The 23,221-nt window shown below is 35.5% G+C and overlaps 1 protein-coding gene across 1 annotated transcript in view; it reads left to right on the top strand.

Moving 5' to 3' along the window:
- Positions 1-2,753, top strand: part of GPD2 (glycerol-3-phosphate dehydrogenase 2) — a 134,319-nt gene extending 131,566 nt beyond the window's left edge. Inside the window, exon 17 of the mRNA XM_069472462.1 lies at positions 2,513-2,753. Coding sequence (XP_069328563.1) covers positions 2,513-2,638 — 126 coding nt within the window. The 3' untranslated portion in view covers positions 2,639-2,753. The remainder of the gene's footprint in view (positions 1-2,512) is intronic.
- Positions 2,754-23,221: the final 20,468 nt, after the last annotated feature.

Raw genomic sequence — 23,221 nt, 5'->3', positions numbered from 1 at the left:
ATGGAGTAAGTTTAAAAAATCATAGTTGTATTCATTTAAGAACATATTCATTTGAGAATATAATTATTAGATTCTTATTTTATAAAGCACCAGAAAATCAAAAGGAAGGAAACCTATACTCTGGGATCAAGACCATATAATTTAAATATTTCCATTTTCAATTCCAACTTAGTCAAGATTCAATTTTTAATCTTTGTAGCCATGAAGGAAATAAATTTTGTTACTTTAACTTCAAGCTAGATGCTACACATAATTCCTTAAAAGTTTCTTAAAAGAAAGAAATTCAATAAATCCCTATATTATTTGTAGCTGTCCATATGACTCTGATCATATGAAGAATGTATTGGTTTCCAAGCAGCCAGGTTTTTTTTCTGTAGCGCTTCTTGGGCAGGTATTTTAAATGAATGCCAGGTCTTGCTTGCACCATGGCAATGATGAATGCTGAACATGAAATAAATTAATGCTAGGGATTTTGGTCAATGTCAGCCCTTTCTTCACTGTGTCAAGTTAAACAAACAAGATCAAGGCAAAGGAAATGGTAATTGTCTCTCTGGAGATGAGCTGCAGATAAGAGCATTGTTGAATCTAAATGCAGAAAATTTTCACAGGTTGTGTCCAGCATTACAAAAAAGAATGTTTAGTTCTTTAGCTTACTGTTTAACTAAATGCACATTTTAAATTGAATTTAAAATTTATGCTTGGGAATTGAACACCATTGAATGCATTTTTGTGTGTAGTTTTTCTAGAGAATATTTTATTGTTTGTCTCAGAATTTTAGAAAACTTCTTCAAAGAAATGGCTTATGTTTCGTTTCATATGTGTTGTAAATAAGCAGCAGAATTTAGGGTTGAAAGACCTGGGGTTTTAGAAACAATAAGAATCTAATTTTCTGGATAGGTTATGTGGTTTGGGTTTTAAGTAATTTTCTTGAATGCAGTAGAGTTAAAAACATAGAAAATAATTTAAACCATCTATAGGTTTTCTTGTAGATTTTTAAAATAATTGATTATTTTTGTCCAATTCAAAATGAAAGAGACCATTCATGCTTCTACTAGGTACACAGAGTGTAATTTTCAACTTAAGAAATGCTGACCGTATTTCTCATGAAATATATTCACACCCAAATGTTATTTTTTTCTTGTAATATGGTTTCTAGATACATGTAGTATTTAAAGAAAACGTTGAATTTTTAGAGGTTTGTGCATCATATTCCGTTTATGGCTAAAAAAATTTCTGGCTTTGTGAGTTTTGTTAGCTCTGATAAACTTTGAAGGTCTTCCTGAATCAGAGACAAAACAATAAACAAATTGTTCTGTCTTTAGATGTCAGCATTCCTTTTGTTATACCATCTCTCAGATGTAATGTGTATGTTTTGGTTTTTTTGTTTTTTTAATAAAATATTTTCTTCTCCTGAAGATTAAGAACCCACATTTATCCCATTAAACATCTTTTTTGAATATAGGTATGGGTTTTCAATAATATTTATAGAAGGATCACTATAGATATTGCTTGGTTACATGACTTTATTTCTAGGTTTGGGCTTCTATATGTAGGATTCCATCTCTAATAAGTGATAGCTTGTGAAACAGCTTTTAATAAGGTCAAGAAATTCTGACCCAGCCCCTTAGCAGATACCTCTGACTCTTATTCAGAGCTGTTTTTAAGACATACATCTCGACAGCCTAAAAACTATGATCCTAAAAATATTTTAAGAATTTCCCTATATATTTTTTCTGATGAATGACTAAATCTGTTCTTTTAAAGTAAATAAATAAAAAACATTGAGGAAGTGAGATCAAGAAAAGCAAATAGATAAAATCACATTAACTTGAAATGGAAAAAAAATCCCCATGCTCATAATTGCAAAGTGCCTTCCAGATTAAAGGCCTTTGCCCGCTGACTGCATGTAATTTCAAGACTAATTCTGATTTTATCCATTGGATAAAAATGAATTAGCTAAAATCTGGGCTGTGGAGTGCTTTTAATTCTTAAGGTAGATCTCTGGGTCCGTTTTCAAGGACTTAAATGTAAATTACTTTAAAAAGTCTTTAAGGAATTTGGATTTAGGGGACTTGAAGTTGTCAAGTACAGTAACACTAAAAAAGGGTGGATAAATATAGGTCATGGTTTGTCTTTGTTCAATCCCTGAGATTTCTTTTTAAGATTTTTACATGGAATTAAAGAGCCAATATTTGAAGTTGCAAAAAAAAAAAAAAATGCCCTGAGTACATTAAGGGACAAAAAATGATGCATTAAGATTTTGCTTTTAAAGGCGGCAGGCTGATTTGCTAGATAGATGTGGCTTTTGCAGCAGTGGTGAAATACCTGCTCTTTCCCCTCTTTTTGAAATGTTTAAAAATTGTACTCTTCTTATTTGAGTTGTAGTACTCGGGATGGTTTTTGTTGAAGCATTTAATTACCTCTGCCTGCTGTAATGGTAACCATTAAGATGCTGTGAAGAAGGAAATAAGCTGGCCTGTCCTCTGAATCTGTTGTGTATTTTCGCTTTAAGCTGATGAGTGCTATTCAAAAAGGAAGAGTGTCTGGAAGCCGGCTTGCTATACTAATGAAAACTGCAGAAGAGAACCTTGACAGAAGAGTTCCGATTCCAGTGGACCGTAGTTGTGGAGGATTGTGAGTCTGAACAGTAAATCCACAGCCAACAAACGTAGGAACAGCAAATCACCATGTAACAACCAGAGATGACTTAAACCACTCTAAGATAGTGAATATGAATAGCTGCCTTTTTTAACACTGGAAAACATTCCAAAACTTTAGGATGTTGGTATATTTGCCAACTTTATATGCTGATATTTTATTTGTATTGTCATTCAATCTAGCTTCTAAAAAGTGTATTTTATCCTTTTTTCTCATTTTCAGTGCACATTGATTTAACATTTTACATCCATTTTGTGACCTGTTAGACTTGACATGCTCTTTTTTTTTTTTTAATTATTCATTTATTCTAAATCAGTTCTAAAGGCAGAACATTTTGGCAATGATTGAGAAAAGAAGCTACAGAAATTTTGTGACATGCACAAAGCTCTGGACGTTAAGCTTACAGATGGCATTTTTTAAAGAGAATGACCTATTGAAATGATACAGTGTTTCTGGAGAATTCTCAGCCCCTTCTTCCTCCAGCTTGTCTGTCTTCCTCATCCAAACAATATTGCACAATTTTATATCTGGAGCATGACTGGCAAGCTGGAGAGAGAAGAAAAAGTTTAGATCTGGTTACAGGAGCAAGTCTCAAAAAGAAACTCTGAAGGCTTCCAGAATCACAGGTATAAGATAAGGATAGCATTGACATTTGCTGGAAGTTACAGTGATAGTTTCAGCTCAGCAGTTCATTTTTTTCCTCAGTCACTGCTGGTTTTCTTTGACTGTCATTGTTGCCAGGAAGAGCCCTGCTTTTCTTACTTTAAAACCAGCATTGAAGTAGCAAGTTGGATGTAATGCGATGAGACCAAATTTCTCCCGTCTTTACAGTAATAATACATTTAAGGGTTAAGAACATGTGTTTATATATCCATATAGGACAACACAAGTTTCAATCGCCAAATCCTAAGTTTTAGAGCTTGTGGCATTGTCAAACCTGGCCTATCACTTTTTGGGGGGTATTTGCAAATGTAGTAAAAGAGGATAGAATAGACTTCAGTTAACTTTAATTATATGTAAAATAAGACAGTTCAGTATCCAAGGTCATTGTGGCTGCTTAAAGCCTTTCCCCTCCTGTACTCAATGGAAATATTCTCAGTCAACCAGAAATAAAAATGAAAAAATTACTCCCTCCGCCCCACCCCCACACCCCAAAAGCAAAAATCAGTGTGCATTGAATTTAACAAGTAATGTGTGGAATTTAAAAAGCCAGTTTGGGATGCTTTTGCCATATTTAGGTGGCATTTTAACTAGTCATCTGAATATTTATTAGTTGTGCTTCCTCTTATGAAGCTGACTACTTACTTTTTTTGTTTTTTAAGATCAGGTTCTGAAACATAATAGGAAATGTAACACTTTATTTCACGGCAGGTTTTTATTGCACAGACTTGAAGTCTTAGTTTTTTAAACTGGTACATAAAACACTTTTGTGCTGTTATCTCTATTTATGTCAACATTGTAGAATATCTTTATGCCTTATTCAAGTGATTTATGGGTCTGTATGTCACAATATAAACACTGGAGGTTCACTCACCTAGGCCCCCACCCACCACCTCTGAGACAGACAGAAACCACAGGGAAAGACTGCATCTTAACTCATTTTATTTTTAAATGAAGTTTAGATACTTGCCACTTCCTAAAGGAAAACCTAAAAAGAGCAAGTGATGCTCCCAGGTGTCACTGTGAACGTTTTTCCTTCAAAGTGTGAAGTTTTACACTGGCTTTTTTTTTTTTTTTTACATAAATGTGGCTTTGCAATTTAGTGTTTTTCTATCAAGACAAAAAATTTCACTGTTTAGAACCTGGCGACACTCAATAGGTAAATGAACTGTCTTTTAAGACATCCTAGATGATATACCACAATATTGTACATTTGTGCTCTCTCTCTCTTTCTCTCTTTCTAGTTAGATCAAGATAACGATGACTTGTATCCTCCCTGGTTCAGTTACAGTAGGGAACGGGCTTAGAATGTGACTGGCCCGGGCAGATCTGTGTTTGTTAAACAGGCCTTGTTTGTGCACGCTTTGCTATGAGTGAAGTTCCTTTAAGGACAAAGAAAAGCACACTTTCCTTCTTTTGAGCATATCTGCTTTTGCTTAAAATCTGCTAAATTCTAAAACACACAGTCCTTCACCAATCCCGGAGACTCATTTGGAAATAAACTGGTTTCAAGGCATTACTGTGAATGAAGCACCCCAGCAATTTTTTTGTAAGTTCTTAATTAAACCTGTACAGCTACTTTACTTGATTTAAGAAAGGGGCGGGAGGAGAGAAATAGGGGAATAAGCCACTTCAAAACTCATTCCAAGCACAGAAGAATTTTTTTCCTTTTTATAAAAACTTGATATTAGTTGTTTCTATTGGGTGGAAGTGGGTGGTGCAGAGATTGCCTTTTATCATCAAGTGATTTATTTCAAGAACCTTTAAGGGGATTCAGGTGAAGGAACCCCCGTCTGTGCTGGAGAGTTGAATGCTACCTTAAATAGCCCCCACCATGGTCATAATAGTGATGATGCTGGATTATTTGTTAAGCCAAGGTTGTCTGTCTCCTATCCATCATGCTGTTGGCAATATTCTTGCTTTCAATCAATTTATACTGAGTGTAGCTTTAGGATTTCTGCTATTAAATGCATGCTCCCTATTCTGCTTTGGTTTCTGGCTTTGTTTTGTCTGTTTCAAAATATGTAGCTTTGTCTTTAGTACAACAAAAATTTCATTCTGACTTTTACCAGATATGTTGTAAGAGTCATCATTGATTTTGTTTTTTTTTTCTTCTTTATGTATCTGTAATGATTTTTGGCATATGAATGTAATATTGAAGTCAATGATGCCATAACTTGCACTGTTTTGCATTATGTCCACCTTTTTTAGGGAGTAAAAAAGCCCTACTATGTTTTTAAAGAATATCAAATATAAGCCCAGTGCTGGAGTGGATATACACACTGCATGTTTTCATATGTGACACTTTTATGTTTTGTGTTGGGTTATTGTTCTAGATTGGACTGTTAAATACTGTGTTTGAGGCTGGGTTGTCATTTTTATAACTGTCTTGGTGTTTTATCGCCATTATTTATTACTTTTGATATACAGAATGAGCTGCATGCATTTATAGAGCAATAAGAGGATGTATTTAATGTGCCTTGTTTTTAACTGAATAAGAACTGGAAGCATGAATCAATAAAACTGATTAAAATGGTCCATTTGCTGGCATTTTGATGTTACTCGCAGTCAGACAAATAACTTTGATTACTGTTGAAGTTTAAAAAAAGTTTGAAAATATTTTCACAAACTATGTTTTTAATGACACAAAAGTGAAATATCTACATAGACAGATGTAATTTTATGAGACTGCTGGAGTTATTTGTGTTAATTTGTTGCTGCAGCCTTTAGAGCATGACTTCTGTATTTGTGCAATCCTAGTCTAAAATTACATTCATCCTATTACAACTCAGTTGCATTCCTTTTTTCCTTTCCTTTTTTTTTAATTTTATTTTTTTATCAACCAGAGCCTTTCAGCTTAAGCGTTCCCAGGCACACTGATGAATTTTATCATAACTAAAATCAATAGAAATGAATGGGAAAGATTACATAATCCATTTTGATCATCTTACATGTCAAGTTAGTGCGGGGTTGCCAAGTGTTGATAAATGCTCTGACAGAAAAAAATGCTATATATTTTCATTGTCAGTAAATCACTAAAGCTGTTATCAGTTTTAACACAAATTTTATAATGCCCATGTTATTTTATAGGTTTTAATTTACACGTGTATGTGGAGTATATTCTCCATTTGTGGTTTAGATGTGCTGCCTCCTGGCTCTGCATGCTCAAAGGCATGTGTGAGCTTCTGAAGGTTCTTTGAAATTGTATAGAACACCCCAAAGCAATGGCTTCCATTTACATTTGGAACAATGAACTGTTTGTTCAGTGCCTGGAAAAAATACATAGCAGCTTAAAACGTCTTTAATCAAGCTAGCTTATCAAATTTGATAGCACTTTAAGATTTGTCAAAATACTGCCTCCAGTTTTTTAAATGTACAAAATTTATGATCATCAACAAAAAAGGGAAATATGATACTAGCACATCAATATTTTGCCATCTTTGTCAGCATTGCATTATCACTGCTGTCAGATTTCACCTGATGACATTTGACTTATGAAAGAAGAAAACAACAAAAATTTTAAATTGATGTGGCACACTCATAATGAAAAATTTTGTATAGGAGGCAGAAATGATGAGGCTTTTGTTGCATGTACTTAGTATTTTAGGTGTCTAATTAGCTACCTAACTTGGGAAATACAGGCACAGAATATGGTGTATGTGAGCCTTGGTGCTACCAGAGAGAGTCCTGCACAGAAGGTACTCTGGCCCTTTACAAAAATCAATAGATATCTTTATATTTTGTTAAAGACCTGGTCCAGGATAATCAGATTCATGTGATCTAAGCAAAATACTGTTTGAGCAGAATTATCAGGACCAACTTTGTTCTCTACGTTTGGCATTAAATTGCATTGCTCAGCAGAATCTACCATCGGTTCATGTATTCAGCTTAGAGTTGCTTGAAACTAGGGAGGTTAAGGTATGTATCCTATAGTCGTGGGTAATACATCATGTTTTACTGGAACAGATAGGAGGATTGAATCTCATAGAACCCGTCTTAGACATTAGCGCATGGCTCTTCATACAGCTGGTTCCACTAGCTTCTGAGCCATTCAAGTACACCCTTCTGTGCCTTACTCACGACATCCCTGTGCTCTTTTTCCAGGTACAGTGGCTCTTGTAGAACCCAGGTTCGCTTTTCTTTTCATTGGCTGCTTCTAGCTTTCCTTCACTGTGTCAAGAGTTGGGAGGTATTAAAAAAAATAATATATGTATATTTTCTTTTGGCCCTGGAACTTATAAAAGAATAGTTTTGGTTAAGGAGAATCTTGAACTGGAAGCTGGTTTTTATAATCACAGAATTTCTTTTTTTGTTTTAGCCTTATACTATAAAACTGGGTCTAAATTTTTATTTATTTTTAAATCCAACTTAGGTGTATCTGATTTTGCTTTAAAAGATGGCTTATTGTTTGTCTAAGTGATTTAAGTGTAGTGAGCTCAGCCAACATATCACTGTTCTTTAACCTGAACATAATGCCCACTTTTAAGCAAGGGGTTCCCGCTCTGCTACCACCTTTTTCCAAAGGTTTGGAGTAAGTACTCACTCCTTCCCTGTTAATTGGTTGTTTGTTAGATTTCCTTACCTTTGCTTCAATTTTGTTGTTGTTGTTGTTCATCCCCATCATTAATTGAATTACATTTCATTTTTATGCGTATGGAGCTTCTCCTATCCAAGTTAAGAAGCTGTAAATCTTAGATCCATTGAAATGACAGCGAGAAATATTTCATTTTATCCCATGAATCACTTGCCATCCTTATTGCAGAAAAATGGCAAAATTATGGTGTACCATGTTTTCATAAATTACTCTGCGCCCCCCCCCCCCCCAGTTCATTTCATTATCTGTTTGGAAAGACTGTTAGAGTCAGAATCCAGACACTTGTGGTAAACAATTCTGATTTTACAGCAGGCTAATCAAAATTTCATAACATTACAAATTAATTCCTCTGGTACTGTGAAGAATTAATTCATGTACAAAATATATCATCTATTTTATAAGTCAAAAATAGCTTGGTATTAAAGTACACTCTGTGATTTGCTAGTATAGCAAAGGGGGAGAGTGTCGAATTCCTTAAATAATGTATATAATTTTCATTGGGTTTCATATGTCAAAGTAGTCATTTATGTCCTGAAAGGTGTGTGCTTTGCACTATGTGTTTGAACACTATTAAAAAATCATGGTTTCTTCCAAAAAGGACAAGTCACAGGTTTGCATTTCACATATGACCTAGAATGAAACAACTTATACAGGGACCCTCCCCCGACCTTCATTAGGAATATACCCAAAACTAAAAAATCTAAAACATTTCTAAAAATAAATATTTTTTAAAAGCAAGGAATGAATGAAATAAGCTACTATAATGTTACTAAATGGACAGATTTGGCTATTGCCCTTAATCTCCATTTTATTGTCAGATCCTTTAAGGAACTGTGGTCAGTTATTTACACAGATGAAAAAGTCAAGTTTATCCTGATAAATATATTCGTCATAGTGAGCTGCTAAACTGTTTTCAAAACGAGCCATTTTTTAAATGGAGCTTATCCAGCTTGATCTATGCTTGAAGCAGCACTGAACCATTAAATAAAAACCTGGGACAAAATGCCTTTGAAAAGGGTTAATTAGCTTTAATATTGATTTATTCCATATAGGATGCTAATAGACTAGAACATTTATTTCTGTTTTGGATCATTAAAAACTGGCTTTAGTTCTTGAACAATTTGTTTCTAATAAATAAAAATTAGACCAATTAGAGTAGTTTTAGCATAACCTACAATACAATGATGCACTTTTTTATGAAAACAAAAACTTGATCACTATTTCACAATTCATTGCAGTTCTATCAGAAACACCATCTGCAAAATACTCATGAGATCATTAAGCTCAACACAGAAGAAGCATTTCTACTTTAATTCTAAAAAGAAGGGTGAGGTGTGGAGGGAGTTAACGTATGGACTGAAAACTCCCTAAAGCCAAATTGGCATATGCTGTTCCTGGTGTCATTTTTCTTTAACAGCAGGATTTGCTCCCATCTTCTCCTTTACTTAGCTTTCCCCATTCATTGCTTTGCACTTGGAAAATATTGCTACATTGAAAAAGTTTACCTCAGCAAAGGTGCTTGTCTTATCTGCAGGGGATACCGCCCTTGCTGTGCTTAGTTTTTGTTCTTATGCTGCCCTCTAATGGATACCAAATTATTTCATTAGACCCAGAACAAAAGTAAATCTTCAGTTTCTCGGGGCTTCTGCACCACACATCACTGCTGGAAATTGTGATCTGACCATTTTTCCCTTTGCACTCGTGTTGGGGTAGGAGACATTCGTGCTAATTGTGCAGAGTCACCCTGGCCAAAGTTGCATTCCTGTTCCGAGCAGTAGAGGAACAGCGATGCTAATTTGTGCTCTATCGAACTTTCCTTTTTTCCTCTGCCAGCAAGTGGAAAGAATTGATGTTCTGGGGGCTTAAAAATGAGGAATAAAAACAGTGTAAGTGCTGTATTAAGATGATATGCTGTATGTTTTATCAGCCACTGGCACCTAGTTCAAAAGACAAAAAAATTAGCAGCAGTGGTTTGGGAATAGGCCTGTGCACGAGGTGGGTATCAAATCCATACATGAAGAATATCAGCACTTTTCACATGCTGCTTTCTGACATCCATTGCTAGAGCTGAAAACTATCTCTATTGTCCAGTTTGATTGCTTGAATCAAACTGATTTACAGCAAATCCATCTGAGCTTTGATAAATCTATTACAGTTTCATTTCACTGATTTCATTAACGTGAATAAAACCAGCCATGCTTTCTGCATAACTGCCTTTTAATGGCTTGGCCCTGTCACCTGCCTGAATATTAATCCCCCTGACTTATTGCTCCACAGAGGGAATGAGTAATGGGTATTTGAATGTGATCAGCACAGTACAATGCAATTAAGGAAGCAGTACTGTTCTGTGCCTTTAATCCTGAACTAATTTGAATTGCAGTTTGATAGCACAGTGAATCCTGCATAATTATGTAGGGTGCATATTAAACTCTGTGACAAACCGGAGAAGCTTTTAACCATCACAGCTATGGTAGACAAGTGAAGGCTAGAGTCAGAGAGCCCACTATTGGACTGAGAGCTCAATTAATAGAAAAGCTTCAGCAGGGAAAGCTGGGGAGTGCAGCATATCTTGGAACAAAAATACAAAGTGTTGACTTGTTTCAAATAGATCCTAATTTGCAAGCATTTGGGCTTTCAGAGCTTCCTTTGATTTGCAAGGTAGCAAGGGAAAAACTGTTCCTTAACAAAACTTTGTATTCTTTCCGTGCTTTCAGCAGTTAGGAAAACAGTAGCTGTAGTAATTCACAGCTTCTTAGCGTCTTAGCTATCCAGTTATTAGGTCTTGTATGTACAGTTTTGCAAACAGTGCATTGAGACAAATGAGGACCAAAACATAGAATTAAGTTAGTTAGAAAAAAATATATAAACACACATGCACACACACATACACAAACACAACTGTTTATTTAGAATGTTCCCACTTAATCCTCTTTCCCCAGAAGTTTGAAAATCATTTTATCATAAAGCAGGCTTCCCTGAAGTGTATATGTGGTATGATGGAACATTATTTACTGTTGCTATATAGATCCTCTTAATACTCTATACGAATCCTAGGGATAATAAAACAAATATTCTGTATACTTTGGATCTTTTGTGAATATACTAGCAATTGATTTGCATGATTGTTTTCGAGTTTTTTTTTTCTTTTTAATCCAAAATATGTGAACTCCTGACTTTTGTGGAAAAGGGAGAGTCAGAAATAAAGTCAGTATCACTCCTATCCAATGGTCTTCCTTGCTGCTGCTGCTAGTTTCACACCTAAGTACAAATAAGAAAGTGAGATGTATTAACTTATGTCCCAGGTTGGTTCTGCAGTGAGAAATAAGCATAAAAGATCAGAAATGACTCATTTGCTGCTGTTAGGGCATTTAAAGTAAACAGTCAATATTGTACTTTTAATGTATATTATTGTCCAAGTAAAAATGACATTTTGATTCTATTTAACTATTTTTATATAGCATTCTAATGTCACTTTGCCACAATAGCCCTGATGCTTGCATGCATTGTGAATGGAATAGAAGATAATAAATATGGACATGGCTTTTACTTAAATAGTAGGAGGCAGGACAATTATATTCAGAGAAAACATGTACTAGAAAACCCCCATAAACTGTTTTTATTTAATATAATCCAATCAATACTATTTGAACTTAGGGATTTCTTTTTGTCACCTACTTATTTATTAATGATATAGATGATGGTGTATAAACTTACTGCAGCTTTAGGAATTTGGATACATGGAGACATTGTATGTTTGAGAAAAATACCTAGCACTATATATTTTTTTTAAAAAAGATACTTTTTCTATCCAGTTGGGAATGCAGTGTTAATCCAACAAATTGTTATTCAAAATACACCAAAAGCAAAATGCATCAACCAAAATGGAGTTGGGGGAAGGAGTGACTTCCCTAAGGGTGTACAATAATATTAGCAGGATTACAGACCTTTAATTTTTTCAATCTAATTGAATCCAATAGAATTACTGTAGGTTCTTAAGAGTCACTATAACCTGCTGGGCTACTCTAATCTAAATATTGCTAGTTAACCTTGTTTTTCAAAAATACATTGGAAAAAGCTAAATGGAGCCTCCTTCCATAATCAGTTTACATTATGTTGCACACTAACTGTTGATTACATTTTCCAGAGATGGATTATTTCCCTTATGCTACCTGAAATGATTTTTTTTCAATAGTACTACATTCTGGCTTAAATAAAATAATTTTGTTTTTGAAGCGTCAAAAACATTTAAATCATAAGTAAAAATAGATAAGAATATAGAGTAACTGGAAAAAAGTAGCCTAGAATTAATATTAAAACGCCTTCTCGTGGACTGTGTTTTTTATAAATCAAAGCAAGTAATTGAATATGTGGCACTCTGGAAAAAAATGAAATATTTGAAAGGCTGTTCACAATGCAGCATATGTTTTGTTGTTGAAACTCCTGTAAACCAATAAAAAAATAAGACAAATTATGTTTGACACCATGTTTTAAGAGTTTAGCATTTGATTTGCAAAATATCAATAGGTTACTCTTGCACATGGAAATATTTTTCTAATTTTGTGTTTATTTTACTAAGACTTCTGAGATGCTCACTTTATTTTATCTATTTGTATTAAAAATAGAATAATTTGAAGAGCCTGTTGTTGCTGTTGGGCATATCAAAAATGTCATAGCAATCTTTGTTTACTGATTAGGGTATTTTTTTTGTGGCATGACAAAGTACTTTTTATTAATCTAAGCACAATAAAAATAACAATAAAAAGCCCCTACTTTACTCTTACCTCCTCCTTCCGCCACTCTCCGTTATTATTGTTGTTGTTGTTTTTTAATCGTAAAACAATTCTAGGCAGCAAGAGTAGTATGTTGCTTGGGCTAAGGCTGGGCTGTTAGCTAAATTAAGCCATTGTGACTCAAAATCCTCCTTTAATAAGGTTCATGCTGTCTACAACTTCATCATTTTCTGCTGAATGATAATTACTTTATTCAATCATGTTCAAGGTTTTAGTGAAAGCTAGCATTGATTGATTAACTTCAATTACCATGCTTACATTTGCATAGATAAAAACTGCTTTTCAATTTGTGAGTGGCACGCCAGTGGAAACCCTGCGCTGATATTTGCATTTCAATGTGAACAGTGAAGAATAAAGGTGGAAGAGAGGTCTGATCAGTGCTAAGCCCTTTCTGCTTCAGTGCTTAAGCATTTTTCCATAAACACTCTTGTTATGATGTTAGTTTGTTCAAACCACTCTGAGGTAACTGATGGAGGCTCCTGTTTACAAGCTTTCGTGACAATTGAACAGTATGGATTAGGGGGAAAGGACTCCCATAGTTGCTTGCAGGCCAGCCACCAAGTTAAAGAAGAATGAAATCTCTTCCTATAGCCTGTCACAGCAACTCCTAAATGCCGGTTGCCTTTGAAGATCAACCTCTCTGCTACTGATTGGCCCAAATCTGGTCTGACCTTCCAACACCTAGTGCTTTTTCCCTGAGCAGTCTGCTGGTCTAGGACCAAGTGTTGAGCTTTCATCAGTCTGATTTTCTGTTCAAATCCAAGAGAGGGTCCAAAGTGAAATGAATAACTTCTTTTCATTCGAACCAAATAGGCCCCACAACAAATATTTACTTATACTAGATTCAGTGGTCCTTATCACTGTGTATAGTTTGAGTAACCTCATTTTTGGCATGTGTGTACGACAAGGCCTGCCCTGTTTTCTTTACCCATTTGTGGTTCAGAAATAGAGAGATTTGGTGTAGGTTTCTTTGCCTTTTCTGCATATGACTGTTTAATCAGGGCCATATTACTCTTTGACCAACCCTGGGAAGTTCAATCTTTAGAAAATCACAGAAGCTCTTAACCAGAGAGCTGTTTCTCAAATCAATTTGCGCCTCTATTTTTTTCCTTCAAGATAGGCAACTAAATGGAAGGCCTTGTTAATATAAAGCTCAATAACTTTTTAGGGTGTTAATATTTTGATTCTAAACAGCTTTGACACCTAGTGGTACTCAAGTCTTTTTGGTTGTGGTATCTTTGAAAACGAAAACTTCTGCAACCTCCAGGATGTTTCTACTTGGGGACCAGATAGATTTCCCTGAAAGAATAACTTCAATCTTTAGATCTTTAGGACAAGAAGGCAATTCCATTAAAAACACACCATCAGATCCAACTGCAGACTTTACATGGACATCCAGACTTCCATTAGGTAGACTTAAAATCCATACAGAACTGCTTATAACACTTAAAATCTATATACTAATGCATGTATTGTTTCTTTGATGAAGATTAAAATCATTGGGAGGCCAAATTACATATAGTTTTACAAAAGTTTTTACTTCAAATAAAAAAATTATCTGGAAGCTTCATGTAATTTTTGAAAAATATTTAATAAGTATGAAATATTATCTTTTTCCTAAATCTTACTTATTGTTATGTTCACTCTAATCTGGTGCTGTAAAACAATTATTTTTTTAAATTAAATTAGGATACCCATTATAATACCACACCAGTCTCCTATCCCCAAGCTTGAAATACTGAGAATTACTATTGTGTGCTGCATCCTTGATGATGAGTCCTGGCTATTTGATAGGGGTCCCAGTCCCAATCCAAAATTTAATTCTACACAGATTGTCAGCTGTGGTCCCCCATGTATAGAACTAAAAATCATTGCCATTAATGTTGAATGACTTATAACATGCAGAGGAAGCCAGGCTCCTGAGATAATAACTTCCGCCAAACGTGTAAATGTTGCCTATTAGCCCTGCAAATATTAAATGGATGAATGGATAAGTCAGTGTTGAATGGATAAGTCTAGTTGGTGATTTCTTAATAGGTACATCAATTAATAAATTGTTGAGATCAAATTTCCTCATTAAAGAAGTTCCTCAGACTACAAAGGGAACCAAGCAGAGACTAACAAAGCAATATTTGGATTGGCATTTGTGACAAGCAAGGATTTTGTATTTCAACTCAAGTTGCTTTGTCTCATTTCTTGGGAAATGAGGAGAGAGATAATGACATAGGAATAAAACTTGCATGCTTCACTAAGGAAAAAGAAGTTATGTTAAGAAGACAAATTGGAGAAAAATCTAAGACTTTTAAATATAGTGATAAAGAGTTTCCATCAATTTAAACAGTTTGGCCCAAGGTATTATCCACCAAAATGTATAGAAGTTTCTTTGTAGTCAGTTTTTCAACTGACATGTGAAAGAATGCTATTTTGAAAAGTTAATTTTAGTTGGGTTGGATAATTAAGTGTAGAGAAATGAAGCAGCCTTAGAAGTCAGTGGATTGTGTTGTCAAATCAGCACAGGACACATACGGACATAATAAAAGGCAAAGAAAAACCATTCCGTTAAGAATTAAAATGGGTAAAATGAATCAATAATAATTTTTAAAAAGCTTGAAAATTCCATCTTAGTAGATGAGAGTGAGTAAATCAAAGATCCAGTTGTCAAATGTTTGCAGGTTAAACAAATATGTATAAAAATGGATTTGTGGAAATAGTGCTAAAAATAATGCATAAATAATCTAGGATTAACTATATATATTATTTTCATTCTATAGACATTATTCAGTAATTTGCCCTGTAAAGAATGAACCATTTGCCATTTTCTTTAAATGGGTGATCTTTTACCATTTGCCATTTGAAAAGCATGTGATTTTAAATTAGGTGTGCCTCAACACTTTCAAGAGGGAGCACCTCTTGCTGTCTGGTCTGGGTTTGTGATCTTGGTCAGCCCTTCATCCCCGGTCCATTCTCAATGCCTAAAGGACTCACACTTCTGTCCCACAAAACACTTACAGTGGGGCGTGAAGCCAGCCAGGTAGTCTCATGTGCACCCCATGACCACTCCAGAACTATCTGACGTTTTCCAGTGCTGAGAGTCAGAGGCATGGATTCCAATGTGTTTGTACACCCACTGTCTAAAGGTTGACACCTCTTTCTGGAAATTTGATATTGGGATTCACTGAAATCTTTTTCATTCTGTCTTTCTCTTCAATTGCTCAGGTATTTTCTTCCTTCTTCATCAGTCTACTTATTCCCTTGTTTCTATTTTCCTCTATCGAGTACTCCTTTCTCTTCAGAAGATTATTCTCTTTATCTGGCTAATCCTGGGTAATAGGAACCAGCTATATTAGTACAGAGCAATTTTTCTTTCTATAGGGCCACAAGTTAAAAAAAAAAAAAAAAAAGTACATCAAAGCCAGATATTTCCAGTCCTCTTCCAAACACTTTAGATTTTACATGATTATTTGAAGGCAGAAATACTGCATTTAGAGGAAAGTATTTTAAAGATCCTAGAGAAACTTTTCAGAATTGAAACACATTAAAGTTTAAAAAAAAATCTGGGTGATACTTTAGCAATGGATGTAACACCTATAAACTGCTAAATATATGGATGAATTAAGTAGTCACTATAGATTGAAATCATCCTAGAAATGCCCCTGAATTCAAAGTCCAGTTGTGTGGAAATGGAATAAAAATTCTTAACATCTACACTTTCTGACATCTAACAAAAGAAACAAAGCACAGAGAAGTGAAACACCTTAGATGAAATTTCAGAAATGTTTTTTAATATTCTTCTAGTTTTTCACAGTCACTCAAATAAAAACAATGTGATCACTTAAAGTGAATGGAAACAGTTCATTACCAGCTCCACCTTCTATCCCTTAACCTCATACTTTGATTTTTTTTCTTTGCTGAAATGTTTATTCAATTATTTTGCCCATTCTTAAATTTGTTGACAAATTATAATCACACATGGTTATGGAATACATAGTGATGTTATGATATACAGTGTGGAATGATTGAACCAAGCTCATGAACATATCTATCACATTAAATATTTATTCCTTCTAACTGCAACTTTGCACCCCTTGACCAACATCTCCCCTACCCACCAGCCTCTGGTAACCACCATCTACTCTCTGCTCCTATGAGTTCGATTGTTTTAAATTCCACACATAAACTTTGAGGGGAAGTAAGATTGGATAGATCGCTAAAACAATTGCTCGGAGGTTGAGAAACAGGGTCAAAGTTGACAGGACAGCAGAGTCTTGTTTCTGCCAAATTTATGACTATCAAGGTATTAAATGAAAAAATTCAGAGCTAGGAAATCTGATTTCTGTGTCTTGCTTGGCATTACATTTCTGTGCCCTCCACGCCAGTAGCCTCACTTTCCATGAAATCACGAGAATGCTGGAAAGTTACCATTGGAGTTATCTGATTGTCATTGGTAATTCTGTTTTGTCATCTAGTAGAAAAATCCTTAGTTTCTTCGTCTGTAGCATGGAAAGGTCGTTTTCTGGGTTTGTTACTTGCTTCTCACAGTCACTGCTATGATTATCGGATATTTTAAAGTAATTTTTCCCTGGTAATTTTAGTAACTTTGCTATGAAAAAAACATACTTTTTTGTTCATTTACCCAGCATTAAAATCATCATTTTCCTTTTATCCTTGGAAAAATGTAAGCTTGTAAGAAAGAAATCCAAAAACCACAGGATAGTCAAATGATGGAATTTTCATGGCAGTGCCAGAAAAAAAAAATTCCTCCTTCTGTCCATATACCAGATCATTTTTTAAAAATGACATTCAAATGACAATCACATGGCACTGTCTTTGCTGGAGTTGCTATGCACGATGGTGCTAAACTCTGTATTATAATATAGGGTGCAGATGGCACCTACAGTGCATTTATGTAGAGATTTTGTCCACCCCTCCAAAAAGATATATTTACTTACAATGACTCAAAACGGATAGACAAATCTGTCTTCGATATTTAATACTAATATATTAATGTGCAAATGACTTATAACAATAGGTTTGTTTTCTAGAGCCTAATGCAATGGTTGCCATAAGAACACAAATTATGTGTACATTTTAATGCATCTATGCTTCATAATTATGCATGGTTGTGTGCTGTTATAATTGACATAAAATATAAAACAGGTCAAAGAGCAGCTATTAAAACTATTTTTCATTTTGCTTCTTGACAGCCGGCAACATTGGCGCCTGCTACATTTAATAGGGCCATACATGGAATGCACAGATAGTTATAGAATTGCAACCACATTAAAGGGCTCCAGAATTTGTAACCTAATTATTTCAAACATTGTTTTAAGGCTGATGATTTTATTTGGAAGGTTCCTATTTTGAGACCATGGAAGTGAAGTACTTTAAAATAAAAATGAATGAAGGAGGGTATCGTGTGTTTGTGTGTGTGTGTGTGTGTGTGTGTGTGTGTGTCTGTGTGTGTGTGAGAGAGACAGAGAGAAAGAAGAGTGGAATAATTTGAAAATAATGTGTGTCCTTAAATTTTTTTTTTTCCTACTTAGGTAAAATGAAGAAGTAGTCTCTACCAGTCTTATATACTGACAACTAAATTTTGCTCTGTGTAGCTCTCAGTCTAATTTTTGGGTTTTTTTTTTTTGTTTGTTTGTTTTCCAGCACATTTAAGAATCATTTGGTTAAATTCTCATTTCCTAAAGGATTACATGGGGAGAGACTCTTGTTTCCTAATTACTTAATGGGCTGGACCCCCGTGAGAGAGCTGAGCATTAATAGCCTCACCTTAGCAGCCCGGAGAGCAGCAAAGGGAGGGGAAGTGACTTGCCCAAGGGCACTCAGCAAGCGGTTGCTAAAGCAGGGATTGGAACTCTGAATGCCTGTGTCTCTGGCAAGACCTCAGGGCCTTGCTCCCGCCGTTTCATTTCAAGTATTTGTAATTTTCTTCAGCAGGCTCCAAACATCTTCATTTCCTTGGCATAAAACTGCAGGGATCTCCGAGTGAAAGAAATATACCATGTGCAATATCAAACAATAGCAATGTAAGTTTGACTTACAAAAAGTTTCTGTTACTGTACTTTGCTGATGCATAGATTTTTAGAACTGTAAAACAAAAAGGTGAAATTTACACCCAAAGGAAAGGATTCCCTACTGTCATTGTGATGTGTCAACATAGCTGGCACAATTCTCCCTTGTGCCAGAATTTTCATTTTAGCATAGAAAGATGATTCTTTTTAAACAGGTGGGGCAGGATACTTTTCCCTCAGTTACGGAAACCAAAATCTCATATCCTTTTATGTGTTTTAAAGATATTTCCTCTGTATAAACATTTGGAATAATTACAGTGTTGCATAATGAAGTTAAGGGAAAATGAGAGAAACTAAAAAAGCGTAAGGGCTGGGGGCACTTTTAAAGTGTTTTTCTGTCTGTTGAGTTTTTGTCTCCTAGGAGGGCAAAGCCAAGGTGTATGTAGGCAAAAATCAGTCATCAATGGATGGAATTAAAAAGTGGGGGGAGGATATATTTTTAAAAAATTGCCAATAATTATTCTTCAATTATTCCAACTCAATAAAGTCCCATCGTGTGTTTAAATGCAATGTATCTTATTGTGCATTTTAGAGAGGAAAGTTCAGAACAAACAGCAATGCCAATAACAGTCACAGCAGCAACAACTGTTATATGTGGCTTCAAATGTGTCAGATTGCATAAATTAATTCATTTAGTCTTCATAACATAGTACTCTACAATGGAGTACTATTACTATCCCTTTTTGAAGGTAAAGAGACCGAGATACAAAAAGACTAAGGGACTAGTTCAAGGTTGCAAATGTGATAAGTGGCACAGTTGGGTTCCTGTGGGGTCTGGAGTTTGAATTGTCTCTTTTGTTCTTCCAGTTGTAGAGAGATGAGAATACGAGCTAGTGGGCCCAGAGCCTGCCTGATCCCAGGCATGACAATTCTAGTCTCAAGTATTCTTCACTTATCTAGCACATTACCCATTACAACTCACACCAATTTATCCAAGAAAAACCTCCAACAGTGAAAATGATAGACAGTAAAAAGGCATCAGATGAGAATGAAAGAGGGGGGCAGACTATTGTGATCTTCCATATAAAAAATTTAAACATCTTCCTAAAAAAACATACTTAATCTACCAGAAATATAATGGCTGTGACCTAATGCTGTCCTTCTGTTAGGAATCTCTAGAGCCATTGTTTAATATCAAATATAGTCTCACTTAGATGCCTTTTGGACTATGAAGGTACAAAGAAATCAAGAGATGAGGCATGGTTTTTATTTGGTTAATAGGTTCTTTCCCCTTTCAATATGTTGTTTTACATGAAGAATTTTATTTGTTAGAGCTCTACATTTATTTTAGTATTCTTGTTGTTGTGTTCCTGTCCCTGTTGCATTTACCCTAACATGTCACGGTGAAGGTTATGCCTTATTTCTGGATAGGGTATCTCAGTCTTGACACAGTATCTCAAGCAGCCCTGGAAATGGATGCTGCTGCTTGGTGATATCTTACTGGGGAATTCTACAGTTTTGGAAATTGGACTTGCCATTTTCAAACCCGGGTACGATTTTCCAAAAATATTCCCATCAATTATAATGCAAAATGCCCAAAGTCATAAATATTGTCTACATCAATTTAAAAGTGAATGATTGAATTATCAAAATCAATCTAACTCAGTATAGTAATTCCTCAGGTCTCCAAATATATACAACAAAAACTTATAAGCTGAAGACATCATCATAGCATTTTTCAAACATTGGCAATCTAATAGAGGGAAAAAAGCTGCTTTCTCACTCCACCCTTTTTTTACCCCTGTGTAATTAGTCGGTTGCCAAGTTAAAGCAATTCTACCTACAAATATTTTCCTCACTTGTTCCAGCATCTTCATCTAGGGTTGATTTGGGCTGCCAGCATTTCCACCTGATGGAAATATGCTGTCTCCTAAACCATTTTCTCTGACCCCAACATCTGCCAGTAATTCAGCATTCCGCCACCATTGTCATGCTGATTTGGTCTCCCCCACTGAGGTCATGCTTTTATTTCTAAAATTCTGCTCCTGTCTGTTCCTTCTTAAAAAGCCTGTGACAGCTCTTTAATAAGGTGAGGAGATTGCTCACAACCTGGTACCTGTCTACAATTCCAGGCACTGCCCACGTTTGCCCTATACCTAGGGACACAGAACTACTCAGTGTGGAGCCACGCCATGCCCTTTCATGCCTCTTGTCTTTGCATGTGATGTTTTTTGCAGCCCCTTTGTAGCTCTGTTTCTCTCCTATGTTAAATTCCCTTATTTTAAGACCCACGCTCAATGTAAACTATGTCTCTAAAGTTCTTTTCCCCTTCTTTTTCCCTAACTTCCTGTCCCAGGAAGAATAACTAAGTCACCCCTTCCCTAAACTTCATCAAACTTTGATTATACTTCCATTTAAAAAAAAAAATTTATAGAGATGAGGTCTCACTGTGTTGCTCGGGCTAGTCTTGAACTCCTGCCTCACCCTCCCAGTGTGCTAGGATGATAGGTGTGAGCCACCACACCTGGCCCTGATTATACTTCTATTATAGTAATTATAATGTCCTATTATTTTATCATTTACCTGACTATCCTGATAGAAAACCATCCCTTTCTGGTCACGGACTTGGGCTTGTTCATCTGTTTATCCCCAGTCAAGAGCCTTGCATGCAGTGGGCACTCAAATAAATGTATACTAAACTAAGACAAATTCCAGCTGTCTCCTGGATCACCAGGTGCTTGTTTAACAGTATTCCGGGCACAGTCGTGGCTGTTGAATGCCTGGGCTTCTTTTCTATACAGCAATGGAGAGAGGCCAGTGGGTCACATTCTGAACACAGTGAAGGGAACCCATGGAGACCAGGGGGATTTGCCCCTGGGAACACTTCTCTAGGGAAGGGGCACACTTTTTGGTTCTCCGTGTACTTCCAACACCCTCCAGAGCTCTAAACTCCTTTGGAATTTGTACACAGGAGGTTCTGGAGGATCTGTATAGTTTTTCTGTTTCTCAGCTTTGCATGACGAGGAGAGTGCGGGGGCAAGGTTGGAAAGAAGGCAAACATCCCTCTTCTTGCATAAGCATATGCTGGGAACCCTCCCTGGCCTCTAGACAAGGGAAAGAGCCAGGCTAAATGTGTGATGCAAAAAGACTTGAGGGAAAAGAAAGAAAATAGATGGCACATTTTATAAAGCTGAAAGTCGTAGGATGTCTAGGAATTCAAAACACTTTTATTGCCTTAAAATACTTAACATGGCACTGGTTCTATGTATGTCTATTTTTCCGGTAACATAAATGAGAATAAAGGGCATTTCTTGTCTCTCAATGCTGTACATCCTACTTGTTATTAGTAACACAGGCTTACATTGTAGCCCACGTTGTGCCTAATGACAACTAGTCTTTATAAGCAACTAAGCAGGGTAGACGGTGTCAGTTCAGATTTCAGGCCGCAGACGACACTGGGGTGAGGAGTGGAGCTATAAATCTAAAATACAACAAGGAGGATGAATCTTAAATATACAAAGGCCAAGAAGAGACTCACTTGTCCCTGCATTCTGTTGTCTTGTCTTGGACTCAAAGTGGTAGAAAGGAAGGCAGGTTAGAGGCTATTATTGCTATCAGTGGTACAAAATATTCTCTGACAATTGTTGTGTAAAGCCCTGGGGAGAAAGAAGTGCAAAAATGACTGTAGGCTTTTGTTTCTCCAAATGTCAAAGGTTACTAAAATAGGAATGAGAAGAGATGAAATGGAAACTTTTAGAAACACTGTATTATATCATTCTCTCTAAGTCTCATTCAGAGGTATCCAATACGCTTTGTTCCTTGGCAAGCACTTTTTCTGATTTCTACTACCCTAACCTTACCCCCACCCCATTCCCAATAAAATAAAACCAAATGGACCAAACTTGAATTAGAAATGAAAGTAGGAAAAGAAAGGTTGAATAAAGAGTATATTTGGATAGTTTTTGAGTTTCATAATAATTTATTTTGTCACAAATTTTAATCGATGATATAGCAATGTACATGAAAACAAAAAAATAATTCAAAACATACAAGAAGAATGCTAAACTCACCTGAAATCCCACTATTTGGAGATAACCACAATTAATATTTTGGTGACCATCCTTTTAACACATCACTTTTTCACATATACATGTGCATTTATGATATAACATGCACTCTGTTCTTATCATGGGCACAGTTGTTTTATTATTTTTTGCTAAATCCACCCCTGACATATCTAGTACAATGTATGAGGCTGCCTATCACAATATGTTTCCCAATTAGTGCTTGTTATCACTTTTTAATATTAGCCAAGTGGTAGCTTATTGGTTCTTCAGCTTGAAAGTTAAGCATCTTTCACATACTTATTAGCCATTTGGATTTACTTCAGTTTGAATTGCCCATTTACATCCTTTGCCCATTTTTTATTGGGATTATGTAGTTTAAAAAAATTAATTTGTAATAGATTATCTCTTATATGCATTTAAATATTCTTTTGG

Source organism: Eulemur rufifrons, chromosome 1 (assembly GCF_041146395.1).
Source record: "Eulemur rufifrons isolate Redbay chromosome 1, OSU_ERuf_1, whole genome shotgun sequence".
Taxonomy (NCBI): domain Eukaryota; kingdom Metazoa; phylum Chordata; class Mammalia; order Primates; family Lemuridae; genus Eulemur; species Eulemur rufifrons.
Note: the sequence above shows the minus strand (reverse complement) of the source record. Positions and strands in the feature narration are given on the sequence as shown.